At 41.1% G+C, this 18136-nt stretch overlaps 1 protein-coding gene across 2 annotated transcripts in view; it reads right to left on the reverse strand.

Moving 5' to 3' along the window:
- The window catches only part of LOC126354331 (integrator complex subunit 15), a 49663-nt gene extending 33383 nt beyond the window's left edge, over positions 1-16280 (reverse strand). Inside the window, exons 1-2 of one of the 2 annotated variants that reach the window (XM_050003895.1) lie at positions 16024-16280; positions 15800-15915 (exon numbers count right to left, since the gene is read on the reverse strand). In XM_050003895.1, the coding sequence (XP_049859852.1) occupies positions 15800-15915; positions 16024-16108 (201 nt within the window). In that variant the 5' untranslated portion in view covers positions 16109-16280. The remainder of the gene's footprint in view (positions 1-15799; positions 15916-16023) is intronic. The other variant, XM_050003896.1, reaches the window with a different exon arrangement.
- Between the last annotated feature and the right edge of the window lie 1856 nt (positions 16281-18136).

Here is an 18136-nt window from a genome sequence, read left to right on the forward strand (position 1 = left end):
TGACCAAAAGGTTGTTGTAGGATGGCTGAATACCATAACATCCACAAAAAACAAATATGCAAAATATACCTAAAAAAAAAATTGACACCTTCGTAGGAGAAGGTCTTCACTCCTCCTAATCTATCTACGTAATCACAAAACAAATGTGGTTTAAATTCGGAGAAATAGTATTGATGGCAACTGAGAGACATAGCTCAAATAAATTAATAAGAGATGGTACCGATCTCACGTGGTAAACAAATCAGGTTAGAACACCGTTGCAGAAGCAACTAAAAATGCAGAAATTTCTCTTAACCTATATAGCTTAAATGCAGTCCACAATGTCACACACACACACACACACACACACACACACACACACACACACAGCACCACAACCCAGTAACAGAAATATCACTTAACCTTTATAATTAAAACAGAGTCCATATAACTAGTATCTAAAACCTAAACTCGACAATATAAGTAAAACAAACTCTATGATACCCATAAATCACAATCCATCATAATTATCAATAACTAACAAAGCAACCCAAAAGAACTGTACTAACACCAATTTCGACAACAAGAAACATAGAATTATGTACATAAATCCACAAACCATATATATTACAACAAAAAAATAAAAAGTACTTACTAACCAACGAATCTAGTGATAGCAAAAACAATGTGTCATCTAACCAACTCTGTAATGGCCATCCATGACTTCTCAAACCAGGAACCCCTACAGATAAAAAGCCATATGTTATCATGCTGAAACATCATATGTACTGGTCACTGGACAAAATAACTGCAGGAATTTAGTCGTGGTCAACATGTCATCACCCACTGCGGCATGCTAGGACCTATTCATGAATTTCGTTTTCATGTCCATAACTACCGAAAAAAATGAATGATAGTAAAGTGAATCTCCAACCATAAACAGCACCCGCACTAAACATTCCAAACGCAAAAATGAGTTTATTGGCGTAGCTGCCAACGTCAAAATAACACACTAACAAACCCTTCCAACATTATTCTCACAATCAGCACTCAAGAAAGCCAATGAATCTCTAACAGCACTCATGAACTATTTAGAAACAGACATCCCACACTAGAGAGCACCGCCTCCAACACATCCTCTGCAAACACAATCGATTTCAAATAGGCCACACTACCAAGGCATCAAACAACACAACACAACACAGTTATAGCACAGATCAAAGCAGATGGGTGGCACCACAATTTTGGTTGCTCCTGCATTTTATGTACACTTGCAGAACATCAGAGCCACAAAAATCCTAGAACAAATTATAACATGTATATGAAGACGGAGGACTTTACGGAAGAACTGGTTTGTTGAGAACACTCCATACAATTTGCCTGGAGAACTGCACATCCATAGAAGAGTACAGGAAAAAATAATTTACACTTTTTATATGTTACATGCTTCGTAGTGAAATATGGATGGACAGGACACATTTTATTGGTAGGGGTACCTGATCACTATAAATCAATTATCATGGGTTATCCCATCACAGGCAGGGCTACCTGTGAAAGCAGTAGAGATCTACAAACTGCACTGTGACCACTGTGCTGCTTCCTATGAGGGCACGACAACCGAAAAGCTGTATGCCTACACAAATGGCACTGACAAACTGTGGCCCAGAGAATGTTGGACCACACAGTTGCTGAACATGTTATCCACCACAGTGTGCTTCATTTCAATGACTGCTTCACAGGCTGTGTCATCTAGATCCACCCAACTAACACCAGCTTTTCTTAATTGTGCAGATGGGAACTCACTCTGTATTACGCCCTATGTTCCCATAAGCTCCCCTGGCCTCAGTGTTCACTAGTCCCTGTCCTTCACCCACCTATCCCCTTCCCTGCCCCCACTCCAGCACTAGACAGCCTTCTATTTCACCAATGCCCCCACAAGTCTTTTTGCCCTCCTCTACGTCTCTCCTTTCCGTTCACCCTCCCCTCTGCCGTCTCGGGGCCTCTCGACTGCATGAAGCAGCCCTACTCTAACCCCACCGAGGCCCTGCATGCTACCACAAGCAGCACTGAACCTTTGCCCACCCTTATCCTGCTATCCCTCCACCTCCCTGCCATAGCCTCCTCTTTGTCCCACCACCTATCAGGCACAGCTGCTGTACAGTTGACCTCACTGGTTAGAGATGGTGGTCGTGGGAACATGAGTTGTGCTTGTTTGAATGTGCGAGTTTTGTTCTACTTTGGATGAAGCCTTATGGCTGAAAGCTCAGACATATAGCAGTATTTTTGCTGTGCCCGTCTGTGACTCAGTGTCTCCTCCATGAGGTGAGTAGCAATCTATCCTTTTCAAAACACTGTTGTCATTCCATCTTGGAATTTACATTGTTTGATTTTATCATGGGTTTAGAGAATTCTCGTACATGAATAACTGGAGACACAACTAAGAGTTAACTGTTGTAGGAAGAGAAGGACAAAAAGTACTACCTCTCTAGGAACAGTGACATACTTCTTTAAGTGAATCAGAAAGGTAACAGAAACTCTGCACACAATTTTTCCAAGGTGCTTAATTGTAACAAGTACTGATATGGTCACTCTGAAGAGAGAGAGAGAGAGAGAGAGAGAGAGAGAGAGAGAGAGAAACTGTTTCAGTAAAACCAAGAGAAATGGCAAGTAATCGGTAAATTACAAGACATTCTTCACTACATTGGTATCAGAAAAAGCTATAAATGACTGATATATACTGACTTATGGATCAGTACACAACTAAGTTCCCTTATGTAATGAATGCATGTAAATTGATATTTATATGAAAGGTAGTGGTAATACACGGCAATTTAATAATAAACGGAACTGAAGACGTAGATAAAAATTAAAGTAACATATGTTCTTTATAAGCCAAAGTTAAGCACAAATTTACTTTCTACAAATAAGATAGTGGAAAAGGGGGTCTACAGATTTCTAAGAGACAATCATTAGATTTACTCCTGGTATATAATACTTTTTTTTTAACAAATAACTTATTAAATAATATAATGCCACACTCTTCACTCACATCTTAGTATCATTCACTGCACATACTACACACACACACACATTGTTTCATAACACTTCACTTACTCACTCACTACTCTCTCTCTCTCTCTCTCTCTCTCTCTCTCTCTCACACACACACACACACACACACACACACACACACACACACACACTAGTGATCTCTGGGAGATTTTCTGTACCACAATTTCCCATTTGCGGTCCTGAAAAACTGAGTCAGCATCCCTCTATAATGAGTGAGACATTGAACTCAGAAAGAGGAAGAGGTGTATTGTGCAATGCATAGCTTGGGGGTAAGTTTTCTAGAAAAGGAGAAAAGAAGGGAAAAAACCTAGTATGAAGGTATTATGTGGAATGTTGGATGTTTTATAATCATTATTATTATTTACTTGTATAATTGTTTTACCAAACTCCTATTCTGTTTTATCTAAGTAATCCATCAATGTATAAAATGTATTGCTGCCTTTTTAAATAAGTGTATTTTTGCAATTTATTTTTTCTGTTTTGGTAATTTATTGTAGAGTTTTATGCTTATATTTTTTTTTTTTTTTTTTTGCAAATGTAAATTGAGTCTAGCTCTTGTTCCATAGTCATGGACAGACCTGTTTGTGCAGTAATTATCAAAGTTATTTTTGATGTGTACAACTGACTGGTAAATGTATACACACAAAGTAGTTAAAATCCCCAATGTTTTGTACAGATCTTTACAATGAGCTGCACTATAATTTTTGGTTATGATTCTTATGGCTCTTTCTTGGAATTGAAAATTGTGTTCATAATTTGCGCATTTGTTCCCCAAAAAAGAATGTCATAGCTAATAACTTAGTTTACATATGAATAGTATGTAACAAAAGACACTGCATGTTACACACTGATGATAGGATTCAAAGGGCATAACATGCTGATGACATTCTGTTTGCAAGTATCTTTGAATGTTCACACCAATTCAACTGAGAATCAATACTCATTCCTAGAATTGCAAGTATCTTTGTATGTTCACACCACTTCAACTGAGAATCAATACTCATTCCTAGAAATTTTGCATTTGTTATACTGTCTGTGTATTTGTTCCAGTGTCTATAGAGGTGCTATCAACATTTAATTTAACACTGTCTTTTTCCCTCTTCAAACTGAAATTCATGGCATTAGTTTTCTTTATGTACAATGTCACCTTATTTGCTTATTGACCAGTTGTAAACTTCCTTGAGAGCTTCACTTGCTCTCTCTGCAAGGAGTTTTCTTGTTCTTCTAATAATTTCCGGGTATGCAGCCGGATCCCGTCGACATTCTGCCACGATATTTCGGCCCAGAGACGTCCGGCCATCATCAGGTGAGTACACAACTACTGAAGAGCCCAGGTGCAGTCGCGGTATTTATACCGATTCTCGCGCACGTGTTGACATGCGCGGCATAGCCGAGTTGTACGTGCTCCCCTCGGTGGTGAAAGTAAAAGATCATCTAGTCATTGAGTATCGAATGACGCTGTCTATTCCGCTGTGAATGTATAATTTTAATAACAGGATTCCAAGTTTTATCCAGTTGAAAGCCGTTGTCACGATTTATAAGATTATCGGCAAGACGTATTTCCACTGATTCCTTGATTACGGAATCCCAAAATCCGGAAACCGGAGCTAAAATTTTTGTTCCATTGTATTCCATTGAATGTCCCAATGAAATACAGTGCTCTGCTACTGCCGATTTTGACGGTTGCCGCAGACGGGTGTATCTTTCATGTTCTGTACATCGTTCATGGACAGTTCTTGTCGTCTGGCCAATATATGCAGAGCCACATTCACAGGGAATTTTGTAGACGCCTGCTTTCTTCAGTTGTAAATCGTCTTTAACGGATCCAACCAGGGCCCGGTTCTTTGCTGGTGGACGGAAGATAACCTTGATTTTATTCTTCTTCAGTAATCGGCCTATTTTCGACGACACATTCCCGGCGTATGGAAGAAACGCAGTTGATTTAAAGTCGTCATCAGCGTCCTCAGTGCGCTGCTTCTTGTTATGACAGTTGCGCATGGCCTTTCTTATTTGGCGTGAAGTGTAGCCATTCTCTTTAAAAACCTTCTCTAAGTGTTCTAATTCAGCGTGGAGGTTTTCATCGTCCGATATTACATGCGCTCGATGTATTAAGGTACTGAGAACACCGGCTGTTTGTGCTGGGTGGTGGCAGCTTGACGCCTGGAGATACAGATCTGTGTGAGTCGGTTTCCTGTACACAGAATGTCCTAATGACCCATCATTTTTACGGCATACTAGCACGTCTAGAAATGGTAAAGTGCCATCTTTTTCAATCTCCATCGTGAATTTGATGTTCTCGTGTAAAGAGTTTAAATTATGAAGGAATTTCTCCAGTTCCTGTCTGCCATGAGGCCATACAACAAAAGTATCATCTACGTACCGCCAGAAGACCGTAGGCTTTAAGACAGCAGACTCAAGTGCTTTCTCCTCAAAGTCCTCCATAAAGAGATTAGCTACCACAGGGGACAAAGGGCTCCCCATGGCGACGCCGTCTGTTTGTTCAAAGAATTCGTCATTGACTAGAAAGTACGTTGAGGAGAGTACATGTTCAAACAAGGCCGTCATTTCTGCACTGAATAAGTTACCAATAAGATGTAACGATTCCATTAAAGGCACTTTGGTAAATAGTGAGACCACATCAAAGCTGACTAATAAATCCGAGCTGCTAAGCTTAACTTCCTTCAAGCGACCGACAAAATCCTCGGAATTACGTATATGGTGGCAACACTTACCCACATACGGCTTTAGTAGTGAGGCCAGATATTTTGCTGTAGAATAGGTGGCAGCACCAATATTGCTCACTATTAATCGTAGTGGGGCACCATCCTGTGTATCTTGGGAAGACCGTAGAGTCTTGGTGGTACTGCATTGTGTGGTCTCAATCTCTTGATAATTTGTTCAGGTAGAGAACAGTCGTTCAAAAGGGTAGCAGTTTTCCTTGATATTCGGCTTGTTGGGTCCTTTTCAATTCTGCGGTACGTGGAATCATTTAGCTGACAATATATCTTCTCGTTGTAGGCTTCCCTTGTCAGAAGAACTGTGGCGTTACCCTTATCCGCAGGCAATACGACTGTGCTAGTATCTTCTCTGAGGCTGCGGAGAGGAGCTCTTTCAGCTGGCGAGATGTTACTCCGTTGTGGCGCACATTTCAACAACGTTCGGCAAGATTCACGTCGAATTTCGTCTGCATTATCCGCAGGGAGACGTCTAATAGCTTCCTCAATGGAACTGATGAAATCCGTTAAAGGCAGTGAAACAGGAGTAGGGGCGAAGTTTAAACCTTTCGCAAGCACTGACATCGTCGCATCGTCAAACGATTTCTCCGTAAGGTTCACCACGGATCGTCCAGAGATAGCTTCTTGCGGCTTTCGTGTTACGAGTTGGCTAAACTTCGCACTTTGCCTGTTCGTACTGTTCCTGTGAGCCCAGTCTGCCTTGGCCCAAGATACACCGTCAATCCAGTCCCAGCTAAGGGAAGAACATCTTGCTGCAATCTTCAGATGTAAATAATATAAATTCCTGGCAACAGTGTCTAACTCACGACGCGTATAACGGATTCGTTCTCTTAATAAAGCCAGACTCGCCTTGCGTTTTATATTGTTGGCGGCCACACTATTAATAAAATGAACAACTCTGGCGAAAGTTGGAATCAAGTTATTGTTTCTACATTTCAGTAAAAAATTTAGTGAACACAGCAACCTGGCTCTTTTCTCACGTAATTTATCCAGTACGTGGATATCCTGAACCATCTCCTCCCCGTAAAGGTATTTGATGTGACTTATGAAATTTTCCCGGCGTATTTGTTCTTCTAATAATTTCCGGGTATGCAGCCGGATCCCGTCGACATTCTGCCACGATATTTCGGCCCAGAGACGTCCGGCCATCATCAGGTGAGTACACAACTACTGAAGAGCCCAGGTGCAGTCGCGGTATTTATGAACTGTCCATGAACAATGTACAGAACATGAAAGATACACCCGTCTGCGGCAACCGTCAAAATCGGCAGTAGCAGAGCACTGTATTTCATTGGGACATTCAATGGAATACAATGGAACAAAAATTTTAGCTCCGGTTTCCGGATTTTGGGATTCCGTAATCAAGGAATCAGTGGAAATACGTCTTGCCGATAATCTTATAAATCGTGACAACGGCTTTCAACTGGATAAAACTTGGAATCCTGTTATTAAAATTATACATTCACAGCGGAATAGACAGCGTCATTCGATACTCAATGACTAGATGATCTTTTACTTTCACCACCGAGGGCAGCACGTACAACTCGGCTATGCCGCGCATGTCAATACGTGCGCGAGAATCGGTATAAATACCGCGACTGCACCTGGGCTCTTCAGTAGTTGTGTACTCACCTGATGATGGCCGGACGTCTCTGGGCCGAAATATCGTGGCAGAATGTCGACGGGATCCGGCTGCATACCCGGAAATTATTAGAAGAACAAATACGCCGGGAAAATTTCAGAAGTCACAGTTTTCTTGTTTTCTCAGTGACTATAATATTGCTGTCATCAGCGAAGAGAATTTTTTCATCCGAGTAACACTACTGGGAAAGTCATTGGTGTGTATCAGGAATAGTATTCGTCCTAATATGCTATCTTGCAGAACCCCTATATTAATTATTGGTTCTGATAAGAGTTTTACTAAATGTTTAAATCTATTTATAGTATGTGTTACCTCTACTCTTTGTAACCTACCTGCTAGGTATGATTGAAACCAGTCATTAGCTACCCCTCTTATTACTAATGCTTTTAATTTATTTAATAGAATCTTGTGATAAACTGTATCAAAGCCTTAGAATGGCTTTTGTTAGTCTGAAAATGGACGTTCTGTCACTTTGATAAATGATTATGTATTATTTATGACACAGATCAGAATGTGTTAGCAACATTCTGTAAAAGGACTGAATTATGAAGGGATGCCAGAAAAAAAAGAAAAATCATCTAAGTATAAACATGCTTTCATTGGTCCATTAAGCGATCACACACACTGAGAAACTGCTGGTTTCACACTTATTGGCTCCTAATGGGGGTTAAAAAGTGACGCAGTCAGGTACCATCTGTAAGCAAACGGCGCCAAGATCCAGCCCTCAACTGTCAAGGAAGGCCATGTTCCAGGTTGAGGAGAGTTCAGGGTGAAGAGGATTTCCAGCCAGGAGCCCTGGATGACTAACAGCCTATAGTAGAGTGTATGTGAATGAGAATTTTAATACATTTTATTGTTTCAGTCATATAGTTGTCTACATATACCTATATCTGCATGTCACTTTGATAATGACAAGTACTTAACCCAAGCAATAGAATCTGGTGCTTTCACAGTTTGCTGTCTGTAGCAACATACGTTACTGTGTATAGTTATAGGCTGGAGTGTGCATTTGTTCTGGTAATCGCTTGGAGAATCTAGTAAGTTTCGTCTATGTTTCACACTTACTGAAGTTATAAATTAGTGTCTGTCCTCATCTGCATGTTCATTGTAAACATATGCAGAAGCAATAAAAAGCAGACCAGTACGCTGAACCGGAGACTCATTTTCTTGTGAACTTCACATTACCAAATTACCCTAACAATAAAGTCATTCTGTACTGTCTCCAACCTCAAAGATCTGAAAAATCCCGCTGCTGTTTCATTCCGGCACATAACTGCTCATGTACCAAGGAACAGTTGACCTCCCACTTTACCTCTGATCTGTGTAAGTATGCTGTAACCCACAATGGATTACAACAAATAAACTGGTGTCCAATGTGGGATCCAGGCTTTGATGTCTGGCTGAGTATCTTTACTAGGAAGTAAGGTACCTTGAGTATGAATGACAGGATCTTCTCTTAGGATAACTAACAAGCCCCATCTTAGGATGACTTGGCTTGAGCTTCCACGGTAGATCAATTACAGTGAACAGGCAGAACAGTTCTTTTGGTGTACAGCAGGAGCAAAGAAAGCACAAGTCAGGAAATCATCCACCGTCCCGTATCACAGGAATATGAGACCACAGTGAGCAGACTGTTGCATTAAATATCAGAGGACACCTTCACAGCAGTTACGACAATCAATATCAGGGCCATCAACATCTGAATCAGTGACACCTACATGGCTGACCACACCAAATTCCAATATTAAACTTTCAGTAAATGTGAACACAGTGCCACTTGCCTGACCAACAGACACGGTGAGAGAGACACAACATGGTATGGAGACTACAGCTCTGAGAAAGGACAAAAAAATCACCTAATATCAAACTGGAAGGTAGTGAACCCTTTGCTTAGCAAAAAGTGTTGTCGGACACATTTAAGTTAACTCTGAGAGCTTGAGATGGGAATAAGGATGAGGAAAACAGACATTCTGAGAAGAAAGAAAGACTTGGTTTAACATCCCATGAACATCGAGGTCATTAGAGACGGAGCACAAGCTCAGACTGTGTCAAGGACGGGGAAGGAAATCAGCCGTGCCTTTTCAAAGGAACTATCCCGGTATTTGTTTGAAGCAACAGAAAACCCAAATCGGGATGGCTAGATGCAGGTTTGCGGGTTTGAACCGTCATCCTCTCGAATGTGAGTCCAGTGTGCTAACCACTGCGCCACCTCGCTCGGTTATATTCCGAGAAGCTAATCTCTAATTGGGAAGGAGGCACGAGGATTATTCATACAGGGAATCAAGGATGAGGGGATTAAAACAGTGGTGAGAGCAAGAGGAGTGCATTTAACATAAGCTCAAGTGATGGATTGTGCATTAACAGAAAAAGCATTGATTGACCCTTGCAAAAAAGTTCAGTGAATCCAGTCATCCAGCAAGAGATTACTGCTTTAAATACAAGAAAGGAGGTCATAACACAAGGAACTGCATTACAGAGACACATCTAAGGAAAATATACACCATGGAGAAGTGAAACGGACACATCACTTGTCGCTGCCAAGAAGAACTGAGGAAACTTTACACACAGGTCATCACATGGAAAATGGAAGCATGCATCAATTGGAGTGTCATTGATGCAATTTTCAGGGGCATTCCAGGCCATGTGATAAGGCAAGACCCATGATACATTATATACATTATAATTGTAAAGAACCAGGACATACGGAACCTCAGAAACAAGGAAACAGAAGAACAGAATGAGTACGCAGTTGACCCATGGCACAAAGTGGTACTCAGTAGACTGCAAGGGAAGGAATGATTTCGTAATTTCGTAAATATAAGAAGCATGCAGGGAAGCGTTTGAATCACAAGTCTCATAGTACATAGTAATAAAGGGATCAAACAAATGGCTAAAACTCAGAGGAGTCATTCAAAAAGTAACTGAATCGCACCGAGCCATGGTGTTAACGCTGAGGATAGAGAACAATGTGTGTGTGTGTGTGTGTGTGTGTGTGTGTGTGTGTGTGTGTGTGTGTGCGCGCGCTGAACACAAGTTTCACATAGGATGAGTTTGAGTTAGATGAACCACGTGAAGGAATCTCAAGCAAAAACTTCTGCAAGAGTTCAAAATTAATCACAGACTATGCAACAACGAAAAGTATGGGTCAAGGGCAGGCCCAGGAAGAAACAGCCAAGGCAAATTCGACACCAGCGGTATCAGTATGAATCCACACAGAACCGGACATAGAGCCAAGAGAGAAGAGTGCCTCTGCAGCAAGAAACCTGTTCTTTCTTCAAATAAATAAGAAGCGATAGAGCACCACAGCCATGGGAAACAACGAACAAAGATGAGCAGCAGACAAAAAGGAAGGGTAGCCTGTTTGCTGTTACACAAAAGTTCTTCGAGATGAATAATTATAAGGATCAAAGTGCACAACACAGATCTGACCAAAGAAACAATTGAGAAGCAGGACTTGCAAACAGGTGTGTATTTACCCGCAGTCTTGGTGACTGTTCAGAGTGTCACTAGTGTTTTGTACACCACAAAAGAAAAAATTACGTTGGAATGATCCCCTGGTGAAGATAGAAGCAGTGTCTATTATAGGAGAAGGTGAGGAGCGCCTCACACACAGTATAATTTCAGTGGATCAAGAGACATGATAAGGTCGTGAATTAGTAGATTAAAGGAAATGGTTCGAGTACATCACTTAAATGAGGAAGAAATAACTTCAGTTATTGAACTGTGTATTGCATATCACGATGTACTTCACCAGCCCAGAGATAGATACTGAGATGGTGAAACCAGAGGCCCAAGGGAAAGTGATAAATATCCAGCCTTATCAACTACCAGAGGCACAAAAAGAACTCTATAGAAATGAGAAGTTATTACACTGAGCACAAGTGTGAATTTTCCATTACTGATGGTTCTGAAGGAGACAGACTTTTCACGGAAATGAAGTGGAGAATAGTTGCAAGTTACCTGATTTTAAATGACAACTGCATTAGCAGTTTATTCCTGCTATCATGTACTGACAAAATTTTTGATAGTTTAGGAATAGCCACATGCTTCACCATTTCCGACTGTAGAAAGGGTTACCATCAGAAACTGCACAATGAGAAAATGGCCTTCTTTACTCCAGAAAAACATTATGAATGCAGAATAGACAGTGGAGCTAGTTTTCAGAAACTGAAACACATTACTAACTGAGCTTCAGGGATTGGATTGGATTGTTTTGTTTTAGGGCTTAAAAACAATTGGGGTCATAAGTGCCCAACTAAAAACCAAAGAACACGAAGACAGAGAGGAGTTAAAAAATGACTACATGTCAATTCCAATCAATGTAAGAGAAGACGGCTAAAAACAGGGACATGGAGAAAGGTCTACAAAATACACCACAGAGAAACGAAGGTCCAGAACTAAAAATTTAATGGTCTTCGCCATACTGTTAAGACAAATAAAAAGCAAAATGCAGTTGACAGCCCATGTACTATAAACTGGGCATTCCGTCAATGAATAATGGACAGTTTCAATTTGGGCATAGGGCCAAGAGGAGGTCATCCAAGCTGCTGGCAGAGGCTTAATAATCTGAGGCTTATTCCCATGAAGGGAGGACCAATGGTGATGCCAAAGTGACACCACTTCCTGACAGATGGCAACACAGAGATCATGGGAAGGAATATAAGAACAAGTGGGCTGAGGTACAAGGACTTCAGTCTTGGTGGCAGTGTGCGCAGCCTCGTTTCCTAGCAGACATGACCAGGTACCTACATAAACAACACGGTAACTCCATGAAGAGTGAGTGACAGTTTTCCTGGACCCGCTGCACTAAGGGATGGGCAGCGTATACTGCTCAGAGACTTTGAAAGGTGCTGACAGAGTCTGAGCAGAGGACACAATTGAAAAACCTGTGTCACAGGACGTACTTCGTGGCCTGATACAGGGCGAAGAGCTCTGCTGTACATACTGAGCAGTGCGCCGGAAGCTGATACCGAAAAATGTCGGCCCCACTGACGAATGCACAGCCAACACCACAGTCAGTCCAAGAGCCGTCAGCATACACAAAGGTACTATAGCGAAGTTCCATGCGAAGGTTGTGAAACGGAAGGTAACAGAGTGAGAGTGGAGTAGTATCCATAGGAAGCGAATATAGGCCAAGGTGAACAAGGGCCACTGCACAAAGTCAAAGTTGTGAAGGGTTCACACCATACAAGAAAGTTGCAGGTAGTGTGAAGAGAGCAAGAGCCGAAAGTGGACAAAGAGGGAAGCACCCCATATTGGCAATCAAAAGAGGTATACGGTGGGTGGCCACGCATGGCAGACAAACAGCATGCATACCTGTTGAGGAGAAAGTCACCGCAGCAGCAGCAGTACAGTGGTAGTTCAGCAGCTTTGGCACATACTCTCAAATTGGCTTGTGTAAAAGGTGCCAGTGGCCAAATGGATGCCACAATGGTGGACAGTGTTGAAACACTGTAAGAGGGATGGACATGCAGATGCATAAACAAAGCACCCATAGTCTAGTTTCAAATGGACAAGGGACCAGTACAAAAGGAGTAGAGTGGTTCGATTTGCACCCCAGGAAGTACCATTGAGGACCCATAGGACACTGAGGGACCACATATAGCAGGCTGCTAGATAAGACACAAGGGAGGACCAAGAGATTTTCCTAATGAGCATGAGTCCCAGAAATTATGTAGTTTCAACAAATGGAAGAGCAACAGGCCCAAGATGTAAAGATTGTGGGAGAAAACAACTGCGCCACCATAAATTTATACAAAAGATTCTGTCAGTGGAAAAACAAAAGACATTGTCAATGCTCCATGAGTAAAGGTGATTCAGACATCGCTGAAAATGTCACTCAATAAGAGAGGTCTGTGGAGAACTCCAATAGATGACAAAATCATCAGCAAAAAGGGAGCCGGAGGCTTAATGGCGATAGCAAACAGGACGACACTCAGGATGGAAACAAGGCAGAACCCACATGCACCTTGAAAACTCGATATTTTAAAAGTTTCTTAAGGAATCAGGCAGGCGGCTATGGAAGCCCCATGCACTGAGAGTTCGGTGGATACCAGTTCTCGCACAGGCCTTCTCCAAATGGAAAAAACACAGCCAGCCCGGGATTTCCGCAGAAAACCATTCATGACATGGGTGGACAAAGTAACGAGATGGTCAAATGCAGAAAGGCAGCTCAAAATCCACACTGTGCAGCGGTTAGGAAATTGAGAGACTCGAGCCAACATAGCAGCCTGACATGAATCATACATTCCATCACCTTGCAAACACAGCTGGTGAGAGAGATGGGATGCAAGATGCTGGTGGATTTAGATGATGTGGTTGTGTTTGGAGCTACATTAGAAGAGCATAATGCAGGTTTGTAGACTTGTAGCAGTGTTTGAAAGATTCTGACCACAGAATCTAAAGTTGCAGATTGTCAAGTGTGAGTTTCTGTGGACATCATTAACTTACTTAGGACACATAATTATGACAGAAGGATTAAAACATTACCTGTAGAATGTGAGTGTGATAACAGCATCAAAGACCAAAAATCACAAAGGAGCCTAAGATACAAGTCATTCGTACTATCTCCAACCACCAGCTTGACATTGTGGCCATTTCAGTTCTCTACATAGCTGCTCATGTACCAACAAACAACTATTCTCACATCCCCACATCACCTCTGACCTGAGCATGAACCTCTAAGTAGGTTGCAAGCAATGTCTGGTTACAACAGCACATTATCTGATATAAAGCAGTCTAGGTAGTTAAAGGAAGCACCCAAAGAAGAGGGTTTAGACTATGAAGAGACCTATTCTCAAGTAAGCCACTACAGTCCAACAACATATCTGTTGGTTCAGCCCTCAAATGCGATCTAGACATAAGTTGCTTAAGATGTTACAGCACTCTGGAATGTAATTGGAAAGAACTGATTTAGCCTAGGGTAAAATTTCAAAATTTGATTTTATCATTACAACTGTTAATGAAAAACAACAAGAGGCTGAAGAAAACAGTGTGCAGTTTCAAACAAGGTAGTCACAATTGCAAAATTAAACTAAATGATGCACTCTTTAAACTTGAATTTTCAAATGACATAGGAGATTCATGTTTTTTACCAAAATAAGGAAGGAAATGACATTTTAGTTGTTGCAGTTTATATCAACAGCATGGTGATTTTCATTAATAATCTGCAAGAGAAGGAATGCATGCTCAACAAGCAGTTTAAAATGAAAGAGTCCAATTGCTTAGGCACCAAAGTCATGAGAGATCACAAATGGGGACTATAATGGAAGAACCAGTCTCAATAAATGGAACCAGTTCTTGAAAAGTGCAATACGAAGAACTTAAATCCAATGACAAAACACCTCTCAACAACAATCATGTACTCATATATGACCTCCAAGACAAATGAAGGTAAAATAGCCATGATAAATAAATCCTACAGTGAAGCTGTAGGCAGTTTAATATATGCAGTTGGACAAAGACCTAACTTCACATGTACAACTTTTTTTTGTTAATTTACTTCAGCAATGGTCCAGGTAGGTAGTCAAAAGAATCCTTTGAATGACTAAAGTCCTGAAGCTGCAATAGGAACAGAACAACATCAACACAGAACAGAGAGAGCAGAAGGTCAACAATTATATACCTGTTTAAATTACAAGGAGGTGCAATTTCTTGGAGAGGCCAGATAAACTAAATGGTAACTCTACTGACTACGAAATTTGAATATATGGATTGACTCCAACTTATCAAGGAGCACAACAGCTGCAAAAGTCAGAAAGTCAAACGTCTCCATTCCGTGAGAGTACACAGATAAACCTTTTGTGTAATGACAAAAGCCATCCAATTGATCAAAAACAATGGAGAAACCTAAAAAAATGATGAAAGACATTTCATAAGGCAAAAAAAAACTGGCTTGGCTCAAGTTATAGAAAGACAAATTCTGACACAGGCGATACTTGCTGATAAGTTGGCCAAATCGGTGTGAAGACTTCACCACGTCAACACTCATCAAAACAGCTTCCAGCTGTATATTAATTTGCCTGATAGCACTGTTTAGCCCCAGACAATAAACATAATGCAATATACGCAGTTAACACTAATATAGTTAGTGAAAGAGTCCTAGCCATCACTACCACCATTCAACATTTCCCTATTCAAATTGTGTCCTGTTCCAGACACTGCTACAGCTATAGCATGAAGCACTTTTAACGAAAGAGAGACTGTAAAGGGGCTATGCATACGTCACAACACAAATCAGGTCTAAATATAAAGTTTCAAACTGGTACTCTACTAATAACAGGTTCACTCGGTGACAAGGTCTACACTACGTAATTATAAGTTTACTCTAAAACCAGTCAGCACGATCGACAATAAACAATGTAGCATTCACCTTTCTTTTCCCTCCACGTCTTTCTACTTCGCAGAAGATGAATTCAGCCATCAAATCCATTGCTAGATCTAAGTGTTTGATACTTGGCGGGCGGCCGGTATTCTGAGTTAACTGTTCTGCAACGAAGTGAAGTAACATTGCTGTTATATAACACCAAAACATAATATGGTTCAAGGTATTTTTAACGGTGATTGACAAATTTTACTTAACACAAACATACTAACCAACCCGAGAAAGAGCTTCTCTTGCGCAGAAAGGAAATTCTGTTTTCCTCAATGCACTTTTAAGCTCCGAACCACTGACAGACATTCTTGGAGTTTCTTGCTTAATATTTCCCACTCACATAAATTTTCGGAGTTAATGGTTGATTACAACACATTTATCACGAGCAACAGAACAAGATACATTGCATTTCGAATCGTTATCACCACATCTAGAAACTATTTACATAAAATATTAAACACTTGTTCTTTCACAATTATACCCGGGCCGCTGAAACATTGCACTTGACGTTTGCGTATGAAGTTGGCAGCGTAACAGAGTAACAAGTGAAGAACGATAGGCGCTAGGCGTTCAGCGTGGGGCGTCAGCCAATCACAGCGCAGTGAGCACTGCTGTTACTCACGTGCTGTGACGTCAAAGTTCCCGCGTTGCCAGCTTTGTTTAGTGAATGTGTATACAACGTGAGTTGTGTGTTGTTTACCGCGTGTTTTGTTGTACTGTGTGCTATATCATTGTGACTTTTGTTACGTTGTGAGTTTACGTACTTGGAAAATGCCACCGAAAAGACTTCGTTCACCTAGTGTCAATCCTTTGCGTCGAGGCGTGCCGCTAAACAGCCAGACACTGGAATTGCTACGCAGAACTCGTGATTTTTACGAGCAGGAGAAAAACTACGTAAGCATTCATGGACAGCCATCAATTCCTGCCGACAAAGTGGTGGAACGTACGTCGAAAACTCTTGGTATTAGTGCAAGAACGGTAGTAAGTAAGGGAGTATTACTACAAAACTTGGAAGATACTGAAGTGAGCCGTAATGATTCCGAGCTGTCTGGAACAAATAATACATTTTTATGAACCCCGGGAAAGAAGAAAAAGCGGCGTAGTCCTATCACAGATTTAGATTCTTTCCAGATTGATGCAGTTCGTAGGCATGTTTATGCTTACTACAGCAGAAAAGAGTATCCGACTGTAGCTAAGTTATTAATCTCTTTAAAAGAAAGTGAACTCTTCAGGGGTGGTAAAACATCACTAAAAATTGTGCTAAAAATATGGGTTTCCGTTACAAAACGCTAGACGGACGCAAAGTACTGTTAGAGAGGGCACATATTGTTACCGCTCGTAGCATTTTCTTGCACAAAATTGTTGGCAGAGACATTCATTCCATAATTTGGCTAGACGAAACGTGGGTTAATGCCGGGGAAGCTGTCAGTAAATGTTGGACGGATAACACACCCAGCAGTAGCGGCCATCAGCCGACGGGAAGAGGAGCTAGATTAATTGGGGTCCATGCAGGCTCCTGCAGTGGTTTTGTCCCTGACGCACTTTCAGTTTTTAGATCAAAAAGACTGATGATTACCATGAAGATATGGATCACGCACGATTTGTTGAGTGTTTCAGGAACCTTTTAAAACAATTTCCTGTCCCTACAACAATTGTAATGGACAATGCTCCATATCATTCGGTGATACAGAACAAAGCCCCAACTACAAATGATCGGAAAGAAATTATGGTGCAGTGGTTACAGGCTCGAAATATTGCAGCGGATATGGGTATGACAAAGGTTCTGTTATATTCTCTTGTTAAAGAAAATAACCCTACGACACCTACATACGTAGTAGACTAAATTGCCAAGGAGCAGGGTCATACTGTAATAAGGCTCCCGCCATATCACTGCCATTTCAACCCTATTGAGTTAGTATGGAGTGACGTAAAAATGTATGTAAGGAATAACAACAAGTCCTTTACAATAACAGAGGTGGAAAAGCTGTTGCGTGAAGCTCTTGTGACTGTGGATGCAGCCTCATGGAGAAAAAAAGTAGAGCACGTCGAGAAGCTTATACGAGCAGCACAGACAATAGAAGGCATTATCAGTGGCCATGAACAATTAATGATTTGTCTTGCCGATGACGACGATGAAGACGGTTTTAGCGATGAATCGGACAACAGTGACAATGGCGAGCTGGATGGAATTGCGCCATTATCGCTGTAAATTGGTGAGAGAAAAAATTCTAATATTGGTTATTTATTGCAATCTCGATTATTATTTATTTTGTAAACTACATACATTATTGGTTTTAAAGTACCAGTCGTCAGATGCTTGTTTTTTGTATTTCT

The sequence above is a fragment of the Schistocerca gregaria genome, chromosome 3, assembly GCF_023897955.1.
Source record: "Schistocerca gregaria isolate iqSchGreg1 chromosome 3, iqSchGreg1.2, whole genome shotgun sequence".
Lineage (NCBI taxonomy): Eukaryota > Metazoa > Arthropoda > Insecta > Orthoptera > Acrididae > Schistocerca > Schistocerca gregaria.